At 37.3% G+C, this 15,526-nt stretch overlaps 1 protein-coding gene across 3 annotated transcripts in view; it reads right to left on the reverse strand.

Moving 5' to 3' along the window:
• CEP350 (centrosomal protein 350) overlaps positions 1–15,526 on the reverse strand; it is a 156,888-nt gene that overhangs the window by 89,617 nt on the left and 51,745 nt on the right. For all 3 annotated transcript variants that reach the window (XM_043568419.1, XM_043568417.1, XM_043568418.1), the window contains exons 12-16: positions 12,174–13,234; positions 10,430–10,580; positions 8,700–8,863; positions 3,780–3,966; positions 505–725 (exon numbers count right to left, since the gene is read on the reverse strand). In XM_043568419.1, coding sequence (XP_043424354.1) covers positions 505–725; positions 3,780–3,966; positions 8,700–8,863; positions 10,430–10,580; positions 12,174–13,234 — 1,784 coding nt within the window. The remainder of the gene's footprint in view (positions 1–504; positions 726–3,779; positions 3,967–8,699; positions 8,864–10,429; positions 10,581–12,173; positions 13,235–15,526) is intronic.

A 15,526-nucleotide genomic window follows, 5' to 3' on the forward strand; every position in this document is an offset into this window, starting at 1 on the left:
ATTTCTGATATTCATTTCTTGTCTTAAGACCCAAAACGCGGGCGCCTGCGTGGCTGGGTCAGTTGAGCTGCAGACTCTTGATTTCGGCTCGGGTTGTGATCTCAGAGTCGTGGGATCGAGCCCCAGGTGGGGCTCCACACTGAGCATGGAGGCTACTGAGGATTCTCTCTCTCACTCTCTGCGCCTCTCCCTGCCTCACGCTCTCTCTTTCTCACTCTAAAATTAAATTAATTAAGAGCCAAAAGAGTTTGTTTTCCATTGTGGGAAAAGACAGTGACTTATTAATAGTACAATGTACATTTTTCAGGTGTGTTTGACTAATGCTGACAAAACGGGGAAAATCACCACTGCTGAATCTGTACTTCTTTTCCTGCATAGTTTTTAATACTTCAAAAAGTAATCACATGCACTTGAGATAACATTTCCCTACAGCTCGACTGAAAGAAAAAGGATTTTAAGGGGAAAAAATAGTACCTGAAATTACAACTACATGGATCTACTTGCCTGGTGCCGAGGCCACCTCTGAGGGCGTTCTGCTGGCAGGAGGGTTCATGTCAGTAAAAGGTGCATTAGGCTTAAATCCTGTCACAGATGGAGGCATCATTACCGAAGATTTAGATCTTTCCAGTGACGTTCCTGGAAGGTCAAACTGCAACAATTTCTGGGAACTTGGAGATAGGGGAGAAGTTGGAGTTTTCTGAGATCTTCCCTTGTCTGATGAGACACTAGAAGTTTTGTTTTATAAAGATGTTAGAGAAAGGAAAACTACTTCAAGAACCAGCTAAACATTTCACAAGAACAGCACGCATTACATTCTGTATTTAAACGCTAGCTTTTAAAGGCTGTGATTCAGGCTTTCAATCATTGAACACAGTCGCCATGTTGAGTGAATGACTAGGAGTAGGTCTCTAACTGCCAGATCTGCAGTGGTGAATGAGCAAGGCACAAACCCTGCCCAAAATAATAAAATAGAAAAGGAGTCTCAATTAAATTGGCACTTAACTCTTTCCTCTACAATGTACATATATAATAAATCACTTATTATAGTGGAGGCAAAACCTTCTAATATACTTAGATCTTGTACAGCAATAAAATTATAGCTATTTATAAAAGGTAAAGTCAGTCAAGCCTATCTTATAAAAAATGTCTTAAAATATCTCTGAAAGAGAATAAAGTATAATTTTGTATTAAAAATCAAATGACAAAACTTCTCTTTTGTTATCTGTCTTAACCCAGAGCCACAGCAAAAAGTTACTTTCATATTAACCATATTTAAGTACTTTATATATATTCATTTGTTTCCATCCGCCTTTTAATGCTACGGTTCTTTCCTGAACTTTCTAATATGAAGTAATCCCTCAGAAGCAGTCTGACTGGAATAACTCTTAAGGTATTTATTTCAACAGAAGGCACAGGTCTAGTCCCTCTCTGAGAAATCTGGCTCATATTAAAGTTACTATTTCTCATAACAAGAAGATGTTGTCAAGCACTAAACATTTATTTATTGAATAAATTACTTAAGGTACCCCATAAAGCATGTTAGCCCAGTTAACATATTTCTAACACAGTAAAACAAGTTTACTTTTAGCTTTAATAAAACCAGGAGATAGTTTTCAAAGGTAGACATTTCTCCTACACCCAGCATATAAATATTTGAATTAAAGTAGTCTTAAGAGGCACTCGCTTGTTTACCGTGACCTTTAATTTACTATTCATGGTTTATAGAAATACTATTTCCAATAGTCTGACAACTTCATTTATGGAACATAAAAAGAATTTTATTACTTCTGTCTAATAGATTTCCAAGAACGAATTACAACACAATATCAAAAACCAAGTACTCTGCCTGAACCTCACCTTACGGTTTTATAAGCTGAATTTTTATTGCTCTGCCCAGAAGATTTACCTAGACTAGTATTTCCAAAACTATGGTTCCAGTGATACTAACAAGTTTCTCCAAAAATAAAAAGAACAGAAAGCTAAAGAGCTGGGGACAGAGAGTGACTAAGCCAAATGAGCTAAGAAAAAAATGGGTGAAATAATTTTTTAAAAATCTGACACTTCTGGGGTGCCTGGGTGACTCAGTTGGTTGAGCATCTGACTTTGGCTCAGGTCGTGATCTCACGGTTCCTGAGTTAGAGCCCCGCATAAGGCTCTCTGCTGTCAGCACAGAGCCCACTTCAGATCCTCTGTCCCCCTCTCTCTCTGCACCTCCCCTGCTCCCGTTCTCTCTCTCAAAAATAAATAAACATTTTTTAAAAATCTGGACTCTTCATCAAAGCTTCAAATCATTTTATCCACTGTGAATCTCCATGGGGAGAAGAGTTCTAGTCTATGGATGGTATGGACCATTTATCAAACTTATTTGGCTATGGATTCTGTTTCAAAAATGTTTAGCTTTACAGATTTTGGTAAATAAATCATCAGAATATCTCTAAAGAAAGGTAGTTGTCTGAATTCCAAAATCAATGAAAAAGAAATTAAGATTCTATTTTAAATACAGCAATGATGGTATTAACAATATAAGATATGTAGCACAAAAGCATTAAAAATGATTATCTGTATGTGACACTGCACTACTGTACTAGAAAAAGCATACAGTTAGTTTAAATTTCCAGAAGGACAAAATCAGTGCAATAGATAAAAAGCCATGTGAACAGGGGCACCTGGGTGGCTCAGTTGGTTGAGTGTGGATTCTTGATTTCAGCTCAGGTCATGATCTCAGAGTTGTGAGATTGATCCCAGTGCCAGGCTCCACGCTGAGTGTGGAGTCTGTTTAAGATTCCACATTCTTGGGGCGCCTAGGTGGCTCAGTCAGTTAAGCATCTGACTTCGGCTCAGGTCATGATCTCGCGGTCTGTGGGTTCGAGCCCCACGTTGGGTTCTGTGCTGATAGCTCAGAGCCTGGAGCCTGCTTCGGATTCTGTGTCCCCCCCTCTCTCTGCTCCTCCCCTGCCCATACTCTGTTCTGTCTCTTAAGAAACGTTAAAAAAAAAATTTTTTTTAAGAGTAAAAAAAAAAAAAGATTCCCTCTCCCTCTGCCCCTCCCCTGCTCACACATGTCCACGTATCCACTCTTTCTCTCGAAAAAAAAAAAAAAAAAAAAAGAAAAGCCATGTGGGCAAAGGAATAGAAACTGTACATGAAGAAATAACTGAAGGTCATTTGTAAGCAACAGGTTAAATGTATACTATAGAATATTAAAAAGAAGAAAAAAAGAGTATGTAAGCCCTGTAATCAATAGAAGAGTGAGATGTCAAAATCTGCTTGAGCTATCAAGTAAGTTGAACAGGAGAGAAAAGTTTGAGGAAGAAATAAACAATGAGACAAAAGGATGCTAAGTAGTTGTGTTAAAAGAGGGGAAGAACACAGATGAGAAGAATGTATGGACCAAGGGAATGAGATAGTTTGTGACAGCCTAGTGAAACACTTCAAGTAAAGTTAAGTTCTTGGGAGTTCATCTGCAGAGTAGCTGTGAGCTCGCAGAGTACCCTAAGGAGGGCAATTGCTTGGTCAAAGGATGAGTCAACATAACAACTGTGGCAATGGCATTTAGAATAGAAAGGTGGATTGTGCTAGAGGAAGAATACTCCCAAGAGAGGCTATAATAGTTTAGGTGAGAGATGACCATATATTAAAATATAAAGACTCAAACTATGAACCAAACCACAAAGGCTATTCAGAAAATACAGCAATTTATTGAATGGATTCTCTGAACATCAAAGATACTGTAACTTTAATTAAATATGAATTACAGGATAAAATACGTATTACTTTACCTCACAGAATGCCCAGAAAGATCCTCTAAAACGCTATCAGTGTCAAGAGTCTGCTCAAAGTCTTTAACAGAAACTTTGCTACTGGTCCCAGATTTCTTTCCTTGATGAGAGCCACGTTCTGAGCCAGAGTGTACTTTCTCCTCATCAAGAAGTGAGTTCTGAACATTTCCAGTGAGTGAATCCAGCCCTGTAAAGCAAATTTCTTATAAAGCTGATTCCCAATGTTAGAAGCTCCTGAGAAGTAACTGATACCTCGATTTCAACAAAGTAATAAAATGTACAGGTCAGAGTATTTAAAAACTGGCTTATTTTTAAAAGTTATTTTTCCGGGCGCCTGGGTGGCTCAGTCAGTTAAGCGTCCAACTTCAGCTCAGGTCACGATCTCGTGGTCCGTGAGTTCGAGCCCTGCGTCGGGCTCTGGGCTGATGGCTCAGAGCCTGGAGCCTACTTCCGGTTCTGTGTCTCCCCCTCTCTCTGCCCCTCCCCCGTTCATGCTCTGTCTCTCTCTGTCTCAAAAATAAAAACAAAAATAAAAATAAAAATAAATAATCTTTAAAAACCGGTTCAAATAACATTTCTCAAGTTAACAGTTTAGTATAGGGGCGCCTGGGTGGCGCAGTCGGTTAAGCGTCCGACTTCAGCCAGGTCACGATCTCGCGGTCCCTGAGTTCGAGCCCTGCATCGGGCTCTGGGCTGATGGCTCAGAGCCTGGAGTGGGTTTCCGATTCTGTGTCTCCCTCTCTCTCTGCCCCTCCCCCGTTCATGTTCTGTCTCTCTCTGTCTCAAAAATAAATAAAAAACGTTAAAAAAAATTTTTTTTAAATAAAAATTAAAAAAATAAAAGTTATTTTTCATATATAAAATAAAGTAGTCCATCCTTCTGCTTCCATTTAAGGAGACTGAAGTTTCTTCCATTAATATCCTCCACTTGCTGTTAAAAAATAAATTGTTCTTAAACCAAATGGTAAAAAAAGACAGGCATATTAAGCAAGAATGAAGTACTACCCTATCTCTATGAAAAAGTAACCAAGGAGAAGTTTTTCAAGGATAAAACCCAGGAGTGGGAGAAAAATGGTATCAAATGCCACTGAACTACACAACCATTTTGAAGAATTTACGACAAGAACCACAGACCAGATTCATAAAACTGGTCTTATTCTCTAACTCAGAATAATCTTACTTCTAGGAGTATCTTAAACAGATTATTGAAATAAACACAAATTATGCATGATATTCAATGTACAGCTTTAAAATTTTTTTAATTTCAACCTAAACCTCCAACAACTGCAGAGTTGTCTAAATTACATAGATAATAGTAACTTGAACATTTAAATAACACTTTGTAATTTAAAATGCATTCCCCATATGTTACTTTATCGCTCTTGTAAACATGTTATGAACTGAATACCATCTGCTCAACTTACTAACGAGGTAACTAGAAATCTGTGAAGCTAAATAACTTGCCGGAGGATACATGATCAAAGACCAGAAATAGGACATAAACACAGGCCTCATGACTTTAAGTCCAGTGCATGTGATGTGTGTGTATCAACAGCAACATGGAGAAGTATTTGTTACATTTAAAAAAGCAGGGAAATGAGGCGCCTGGGTGGCTCAGTCGGTCAACCATCTGACTTTGGCTCCGGTCATGATCTCACAGTTCATGAGTTCGAGCCCTGCATCAGGCCCTGTGCTGACAGCTCAGAGCCTAGAGCCTGCTTCTTCAGATTCTGTCTCTCTCTCTCTCTCCCCCTTCCCCTGCTGCACTCTCTTTCTCTGAAAAATAAATAAACATTAAAGAAAGGGTGGGGGGGAATAAGGGGAAAAATGAGGGGCACCCGGGTGGCTCAGCTGGTTAAGTGTCTTGACTTCGGTTCTGGTCATGATCTCAAGCTTCATGAGTTTGAGCCCCACATCAGGCCCTGTGTTGACAGCTCAGAGCCCGGAGCTTTCTTCAGATTCTGGGTCTCCCTCTCTCTCTGCCCCTACCCTGCTTGTGCTCTGTCTCTCTCTCTCTCTCTCTCTCTCTCTCTCTCTCTCTCTCTCTCTCAAAAATAAACATTAATTAATTAATTAATTACATAAATACATAATAAACAAATAAAAAATGAAAACAACCATAGCATATGAAAAGTATTAAGCCCAACAAGCAATCAAAGAAATGCAAACCACCTCAAATAAGATGCCATTTCTTCATTATTAGATTAGCAAATATTTTTAAGCCCCGAGTGTTATTCAGTACATACAGAAAAGGATACTCATTGTTTTCATGGGAGTGCAAACTGATACATCCTTTCTGGAGGACAACTTAAAAATGCATAAAAATAAATTTTGTTCCCCTTTGACTCCAAAATTTCACCTCATTTGTGGTAATTCATTCTAGGATGCTGTGTAAAGATGTGTACCATGAATTAGATATGCTGATCACATTATCACAAGGGGGGGCTAAAAACACACAAATGATCTAAGGAATTATCAATCAGAATGGACTCTATAATCTAAAACCTATTTATGATCCCTAGGCTAAAAGCAAGCTGCTATACTGGGTATCTCTAATTTTTCCATAATAAAAATGAATTTCTTTTTTCATTTAAATTTATAAATTTAATTATAATTTAATTCACTCATTAATCTTTATTCATTAATTTAATTCTTTATTCTTTGAAAAAAGCACACGATTTAAAAATTGCTCTTGATTTCAACCAACTAGAAACTGTATGCAACAGTCTTTGCAAGAAAGATCTAAACTCCAGCCCATATACACAGAAAATATTTGTCCCTACTTTAAAAGATTGCCAAATAAGAGTATATTTATATATTTTAAAGTTAAATTAAGATAAAAATATTTTCTTATGATTATCACTTTAATCTACCGAGGACTTTCAACCATTATTGAGATTATTTTTGTATGAGCAGGCAGACACTCTTTTTCACCACTAGATGGAGCATACACAACAAAAATTACACTGATTTTAGAACTTGGGTATACAGGAGAAACTAAGTTTTACATGATGCAGTATAAAGTACATTATATAGGGTTTGCTTTTTTTTAAAGGCATTGTAAGAGGGGATCGGGGTAAATGAATTCCACAAAACACTACCTATGTGTCATCTAATTATATTTTAGATCATTTTTAAAACCTTATGAGTATTGCTTATACTCATATTTAATATATCATAATATTTTAAGTTGTATAGTACATTATAGTAGAAGGTAAGGTGGATTTGGGAGCGAGAAGTCATTATCCAGGCTTTACCAACAACTAGCTAGTAACCTTAGGTGACACACTAAGAAAGCAGGAGCGCCTGTGTGGCTCAGTCGGTTATTTGTCCAACTCTTAATTTTGGCTCAGGTCTTGATCTCATGGTCATGAAATCAAGCCCCACATCCGGCTCTGTGGTGTCAGGCTCTGTGCTGGGCATAGAGCCTACTCAAGATACTTTCTCTCTCCCTCTCCTTCTGCCCCTCTCCCGCACAAGCATGCACATGCATGTTCTCTCTCAAATAAATAAAAACAAAAACAAAACAAAACAATTGCAAAATAAAAGAACTGAGCAAGTTCAGCACATCCCAAAATGTGTCCAGCTGAATCCAAATACCTAACATGTTGACGGAAGAAACGATTCTGTGAACAAATAAATTTGGAAAATACTTCATACTGCTGCCTCAAGCCTCATCCTAAAATAAATAGCGCATGTTAGCATATTAAATGTGTTGATAAATCCTGTAGGAAAGAAGCTTACTTCACTCTAAAAGCATTCCCAAATTTATGGAACCATGGAGCTCTTTTATATCAGAACACTTCTGAAGCAGCCTATCCGACTGCATCAGTATTTCATAAGAAAAGACAGACACTGGCAAGTGTTGGTAAAATGATGTCTAATGTTCCCACCAAAAACTTTCAGAACAATCTGTAAGAGAGTTACGCTAGGTTAATGATTAAGAAATAATTTCTCCTAGTGCTCTCATATTAGGGGTATAAAGTGGCATTAACTTTCTGAAGGGCTATTTGGCAAAATGTATCCAAATTCCTTTTTTTTTTTAAGTTTATTTATTTTTGGAGAGACAGAGAGAGAGAGAGAGAGAAAGAGAGAGAGAGAGATAGAGTGCAAAAGCAAGCGAAGGGCAGAGAGAAGGAGAGACAGCATCCCAAGCAGGCTCTGCAATGTCAGTGCAAGAGCCCGATGCAGGGCTCAAACTCAGAAACTCTGAGATCATGACCTGAACAGAGATCAAGAGTTGGACACTAAACCAACTGAGCCACCCAGGCGCCACAAAATATATCCAAGTTCTAAACATGACATACTTCTTGCCCCATTACCTCACTTCTAGGATTTTACCTTACGGGAAAGAACCAGATTAATGCATAAAAATACATTTATAAGGATATTCAATGCAGCAGTGTTCATAATGGAAAAAAGAAATAGAGATTAACCTAAATGTCCAGGAACAGGGAATCTGCTAAATAAATTACAACATATTAAAACAATAAAACATTAGATAGTCATTACAAAGGGTGATCCATATTAACTGACAGGGAAAGGTATCTGTAACCCACTGACAGAACAAAACAGCATGTAAAAAAAAATGTGATCCCATATATGTAACATCTCCTATTTACATATGCCTACAAATTGTCTGGAAGGAATCTTACTAAAAATCTTAACTTCTTTTACAACTATTCATCCATCTATAATCCTTGATTTTTTATCATTGCAAATGTATTCCTTTTGTATTAAACAAAGGATTTATAATGTTATATATCAAAAAGGCATTGTAATGACAAAAAAATATGAAAACTAATTATGTTTTATCACAAAGAAATGCATCTAACTTCTTATGGAATTAAATTATACCTTTAGATCGCTACCACAAAATGACTGGTAAGAGAAAACATTACCATGTAGAATTCCACTTACATTCTTTTTTTCCTTTCTTCCCTTTAGAAGACGCAGATGAGCGAGATGATGCAGCAGACTGGGCCCCTGACGAGCGCTGGGAGGTAATGTCCACAGAGGACAGGTCATAGGCAGATTTTCTGCTACAATGGTCCTCCTGAAGGCCCACACTGCCAGCTCCGATACTGCCAAAGAACAAGCAATAGTGGTTAAAGAATGACTAAAAAACCCTAAAACCACTAAAACTGTAGATATTTTAAAATCTATTTAATCACAAGGAGAATATAACCATAATCAAAGATAACCTTCCACTTTCCTGTTTTGGTTTCTTACTACCATAATTTTAGATTGTTCCCCGTGGCTTAACTTATTACTGAAAAAAATCTAAGGGAGTTATCTACTGAAGTGAAACCAATAAAAATGGATAATTCAGACACTTAAAAGTAAAAATACAGGGGTGCCTAGGTGGCTCAGTCAGTTGAGCGTCCAACTCTTCGTTTTGGCTTAGGTCATGATCTCATGGTTTGTGGGATCGAGTCTCGCACTGGATTCCCCACTGACAGCATGGAGCCTGCTTGGAATTCTCTCTCCCTCTCTTTGTCCTTCCCCCACTCGCATGTGCTCTCTTTTTCTAAGTAAATAAACTTTAAAAGTAATTTAATCTTTTCTTTAGAGTTCAAAATTTAAAACTAGACTTTGCCCACTTTAATTTTAATAATACTTAATTTCATTAGTCTAACCAAATAGAACTAATTTTCAAAACATCATCCAATAATTTTATGTGGATTACAATATGTAATTTGTGAAGAAAATGGTATTGAATGTGAGTAATTACAGACTACTTTACATGGTAGCAAGATTTAGGAAGGAAATTCTCCCTGGCAAAGTCTGATTCACTCACTATAGGACTGTGTACAAGTAACATAACCTGGATGCTTCAGTTTTCTCTCTATAGCAGGAATAGTAGCAATAATACTTATGACATCAGGCTATTGTAAGAATGAGTTAATACAAGCAAAGTCCCCTCAGTCCTCTCAGTGCCTTGTACATTGTGTCTAATAAATATCAACATTATAACTTTATAGTATAGTTTTATACTATATTATATACTATAGTATCTATTGTATCAATTAAGAATTAATTTAATTAATTGATTAATAATTAATACTATATTAATATGATTAATATAATTTTTCAAAGGCTTGCAAGAGCTTAGACGTTCTCCCAATGAGGAAAAAATAAATACTGATTTACTTGGGATCATGGAGTCAAGGATCTAACGGGTCATCCACAATTCTATCACAGAAAACCATTTCTTAATCCCCTTACATTAGTACACCATGGGATAGTTTCCCAACATCCTCCTTTACCAGGGGTTCGCAGATTGATTTAACAACTTACATTCTGCTTACTATGTGCCAGGCCATGTTCTAAGTACTTTTTATTTCACTGAATATTCATAACATGCTATGAGGCAGGAGCGATTTATTTTCCCTATTTTACAGAGAAGGAAACCGAAGCAGAGAGGGTTAAACAGTATGCCTGAAGACAAACAACTAATATCAGGAGAGCCAGGATTTCAACCCAGACAGTCTGGATCCAGCCAGAGCCCATGCTCTTAATAAGTACTATGCTATGCAGCCTCTACACTGTGTCTTCAAACAAAGGAAAGTAAGAGTCACACCACAGTTCTCATTTGTAAAGTTTGCTCACTCTTTGGATTTTAGTCCATACTGTCAACATTTTCTTACTTAGGTTCAAGAGCTGATTTTCTTTCTGTCAAAGTCCCACTGCCTGGAGAGGAGACAAAGTCATCTTCATATGAAACACTGCTCACAGGGGTCGTGACGGCATTTAAAGGCCGCGAGGCTGAGGTTCCTCTTTCCAACCTGTCTTCAAACCCTGTCAAAAGTAGTAGTTGAAATATGCTTTAAAACAAAAACAAAACAACTACCAGCAAAGGATTCCACAAGATGGGGATTAACAAAGTGGATTTAGGGAACGTTTTAGTTTGCTTTTATTAGTGCTTCTTTTCAATTTATCTTTATATCTAACAATACATTTTAAACATTTTATTAATGAAATTTGCCAACATGCGAGTAGAGAAAATAGCATAATGAAACCAAGGAATCCATCACGCAGCTTCAAGAATTACTTCCTATTCCCTTCATTTCTCACTCCCCTCCCCAGGCTATTTGGAAGCAAGTCCTAAGTAAGACATCATTTCAACTCTAAGTATTTCAGTTTAACTATAAAATCTTAATGAAAATCTAAAAGGATTTAAGAAAAAACACAATTTTCTTACAAAAAAATGCGGGTATTGTTTAAAAAGCATTTTGAGGGGTGTGTGGGGGGCTCAGTCGCTTGAGCATCTGACTTCAACTCAGGTCATGATCTCACAGTTCGTGGGTTCGAGCCCCGTGTCGGGCTCTGTGCTGATAACTCAGAGCCTAGAGCCTGCTTCAGATTCTGTGTCTCCCTCTCTCTCTGTCCCTCCCCAACTCACACTCTGCCCCACCCCCCCAATAAATAAATAAATAGATTTTTAAAAAATTAAAAAATAAAAAGCATTTTGCCTTCATCAAAAATACTTTAAAAATACCCCATACAGAAATAGTGTTAATATAGAAATAAGTGTTAAACAAAAGAGACCAACAGCATGTAACAGGCCTGCACAAGATCCTAACAAAGTAGCTAAATACGAATTCTAGAAAAATGCACTGCAATACCCAGTTAAGCCTAAATGAACAGATGAAATCAATTCACTTATCAAATAAGTTGCTCACTGTGTAGAATGGAAATAAAAAACCCACAGATATCAATAGCTGACTTAAGGCTCAGCCTCATTCTCTGAACTGGAAATTCTAAGGTTATGTTAGCATAAAATGAGTAGCATCCACCTACAGTAGAAGAACAGAGAAAGGGATTTGAAGGAATTGAGTCTATCAGGGAGAAGAAAGAAACTTTAGAAGTTAATTGTTTCACAACCCCAATATATAGCTACATTACTGCTCCAAGTCTGAATATTTTTAAAATTAGGTTTAACAAGCAGTAATAGTTTCCATATCAGAAATGTTACTACAGTTGCCCCTCAGTTCTTGACCACTATATTCCCAATGACTCACCAATCACTGTATTAGGAAATACAGTTATTTTCTATCTAAATACATACCCATGGTCACAGAAAACCTAGTGTATATTTGATACATACCTATCCTAAACACCACCTATGAAGTAGACCAAAATTTCTACAACTACCTATCAACTACGGTTCATGACAGTAACAACTAAAAAATGAAATTTTAAAGATTAAATTGTAATACTCTAGTGGAACCTTGCAGATAATTTAGATTAACTTAGACTAATTTAGACAATAAGTCCCCACTATCCTCATAATGAATAATGAAAATTTGTACTTAAGTATTATCTTGTACAGAATTATTAAATGATTTATCTTAACATACAAATAGCACAAGGCTTAGTTATTTTTCTCACCTTTTCCATACAACTGATAGGATTTTGTAAAAATATTAATGACACTATGTGGACTTCCCTTTGCCAATTCTTCCCATGGTCCTTTGCTTTGTGTACCACCTATGTGCCCAAAAAGTGGCAAGAATTTTTCAGCTTCCTTCTGAAATTCTTTGATGGGTTCATAACCATTTCTTTCACCAGCACAAAATTCCTTTTCCTTTAAGATTTCTGCTACCTTCAATGGGGGCTGTCCATCATGGCCTCCCTCTTCTTCAGAGAGACTCCCTTCACTAAGAAGAGGCCCTTCACTGACTGAATCTGTGCTGGAGCCAAGAGACAATTTGGCTTTATCTTGAGAACAAGCTTGCATATCAGAGCTAGAAGAGTCAGTCTGCCTCTTACACAACTGTGCCAGCAGCCCTTCTGGTTTGGGACCGGGGGATCGCATTCTAAACCTTGATATGGCGCTGTGAGGTCTTATCATCTCAGGAAGCTTTTTAAATTCACTAAGGTTGCCTACACCAGGAAGATCGTCATCAAAAGTTGCATGAGATACACAGGTTCCCATCATCTTTTGAATTCGGGCAGAGAAAACATCTTCAGTATCCTCTTTCATAGGTGGACTTGGAGCCTTCGTCCAAGATCCATCCTCTTGGGGTGTTCGCTGTACATCATACTCAGTGCTCCATACTGACCCATAGTTAATGTTAGCCCCAGCTAATTTCTTGGCTTCACTTTCAATCCTGCTGGACAGAGAAGCAGCTGTTGCTTTCAAGGCTTCAATACGATCCAGTTTACTTTTATACTGGCTGGCACTAGGTTTTAACAAGGCATCTGGATGAGCAGCTGGTGAGGTCAGATACGGTTGAGGTGTAAAAGTTAATGGCCCTGAGGCCATATTATGATTCTTCCTGGGTGGTAAAATAGATTCAAAATCCTTATTCAAAATTCCTACATGCTCTAGACTCAAGAGATGGGAGAGTAAATTTCCAGCTGTTCCAGCAAGAGGCTGTGGTTGAGAATTGTGGACTCGTGGGCTCAATCTGTCAGGCTGCATCCAAGTAGGTTCCATCAGGTCCTTTCTAGAAATGAAAGTCACAGTATGTTAGTTAAGACAGTAACTCATGACTAAGCCACCAGTTTTTTTAACTTCTTTTTTTTTTCTCGTAAGAGTAACACATACTCACCACCAAAAAAAAAGGACAGGCAAAGAGGATAAAAAAGACAGCGATCTCTCATAGCTAAACAATGAGAAATAGGCACTATTAATATTTCATTTAGAATTATATCTTTTCCAAACATTTTTCTATGTGTGTGTTGTGTTCTGGCATTGTTATTTTCATAAAAATGGAATGTCATCATGCAAACTGCTTTCTTCAACTAAGACATATTTTTTAAACTATCAATTAAAGAGAAGGCTTTATAACCTTTAAAACTCTATGAACTCAAAATTCTTTACAACATTGGCTCTACCCCTTCCTTTGAAAATAATGTTATATATGGGGCGCCTGGGTGGCTCAGTCAGTTGAGCGTCCGACTTCGGCTCAGGTCATGATCTCACGGCTCGTGAGTTCGAGCCCCGCGTCGGGCTCTCTGCTGACAGCTCAGAGCCTGGAGCCTGCTTGGGATTCTGTGTGTGTGTGTCTCTCTCTGCCCCTAACCCACTCACATTCTGTCTTTGTCTCTCTCAAAAATAAATAAACATTAAAAAAAAATTTTTTAAATAATGTTATATAAAAGAGAAATGCTTAAGGTTGCTAACTACTAACAGGCATGAGTCATTATTCTAATCAACAAATATTTAATAAATGTTTATGTTTAATACTGTACATACTGAAGAAATAAGGAGATTATTACGATGTCTTTTTTTTCAAGATTTTATTTTTAAGCAATCTCTACATTATAGGGCTAGAACTCATGACCCCAAGATCAAGAGTCACACTCTCCACCAACTGAGCCAGCCAGGCACCCCTATAATTTCATTCTAAAAAAAAAAAAAAAAATTAATGAACATCAAGCCATGAATACCAATGCAAAACTATGAATACCCATTATGAATATACAATACAGAGAAGGTTGTCCATAAAATAGAGAAACCAAACAAAGATGTCCTAGATGACATTATATAATTCACCTACATTTCCAGACCATGGACATTCTGTATATTTAGAGATATTATAAAAAACAATTAAAGCTCAATGTGAACTATTAAGAAGATACTTATAAAAAATAACTTGAAGTTTTGTCCTTGGTCTTGTCCATTATTTTTAGATGATGACATAAAGATATTCTTATAAAATTCACAGATGACAGAAAGCTAGGATGCATGGCTAATCCAACAAATCAAATTATGATTCAAAGTTATCTGGACAGGCTGCAACCAAACTAGTATGGAGAAATGGGAAGCCTTACAAAGTAAATACAAAAGAATTACCTGGAGGAGGGGAAGCAGAGTGAAAAGAGAACTGAAAAGCATGGAAAGCATGTCACGCAAGGTTTAGTTAGAGGTTGTATAATAGCAATCTTTGGTGTTGAAGGGCTGCTATAAAAAGGGAATGGAGGAAGACTCATGCATAGATTCTATGCCACAAAATATGAAGTGTGAGGTTATTAGGCCTCAAACTAAGCTGGCAGTAATGGGAATACAAAGGAGGTTATAGGGGCACCTGGGTGGCTCAGTCGGTAAGCATCTGACTCTTGATTTCAGCTCAGGTTATGTATCTCACAGTTCATGAGTTTGAGCCCCACATTGGGATCTGTACTGATAGGGAGGAGCCTGCTTGGGATTCCCTCCCTCCCTCTCTCTGTCTCTCTCTCTCTCTCAATATAAATGAATAAACTTTAAAAACAAATGAACAACCAAAAAAATGAAGTTATAAACATAAAAGATAATGCTAAGTAAAAATCCAAGATCTTTAAATTCAAGTATTTCAATGCCAATTATGTGCCAGGCACTATGTTGATGATAGAGGCACAGGGGAGACAAAAATGGAAAGACTTAATCCAGTTAAGACTAAATCCTTACTCTTTAGTTTCTAAGATCTAGCAGGGATGAGACACTAATAAATAGCTAAACTACAATGTCATAAGTACTAATATAAAGACATATAAAGTTCAATAGAGTGTGGAGAGAAAACAATAAACTCTGCTAGCCAAGGGAAGTGACTTTTGAGCTAGATCTTCAAGGTCTTCAGGGTCAGGTATGTAATTTGGAGTTTTCCACATAGCTAATGAAGAACATGGGGCAAAAGGTATGGAAAAGTAATGCCATGCTTCCAAGCATAAAATAACTGAGATATGGTGAGACTACTAACAGAAATGGTGAACCTAAGAAATGGGTAGAGGGATGGTGGAGGCAAAAGATTACATATCTC

The sequence above is a fragment of the Prionailurus bengalensis genome, chromosome E4 (assembly GCF_016509475.1).
Source record: "Prionailurus bengalensis isolate Pbe53 chromosome E4, Fcat_Pben_1.1_paternal_pri, whole genome shotgun sequence".
NCBI lineage: Eukaryota > Metazoa > Chordata > Mammalia > Carnivora > Felidae > Prionailurus > Prionailurus bengalensis.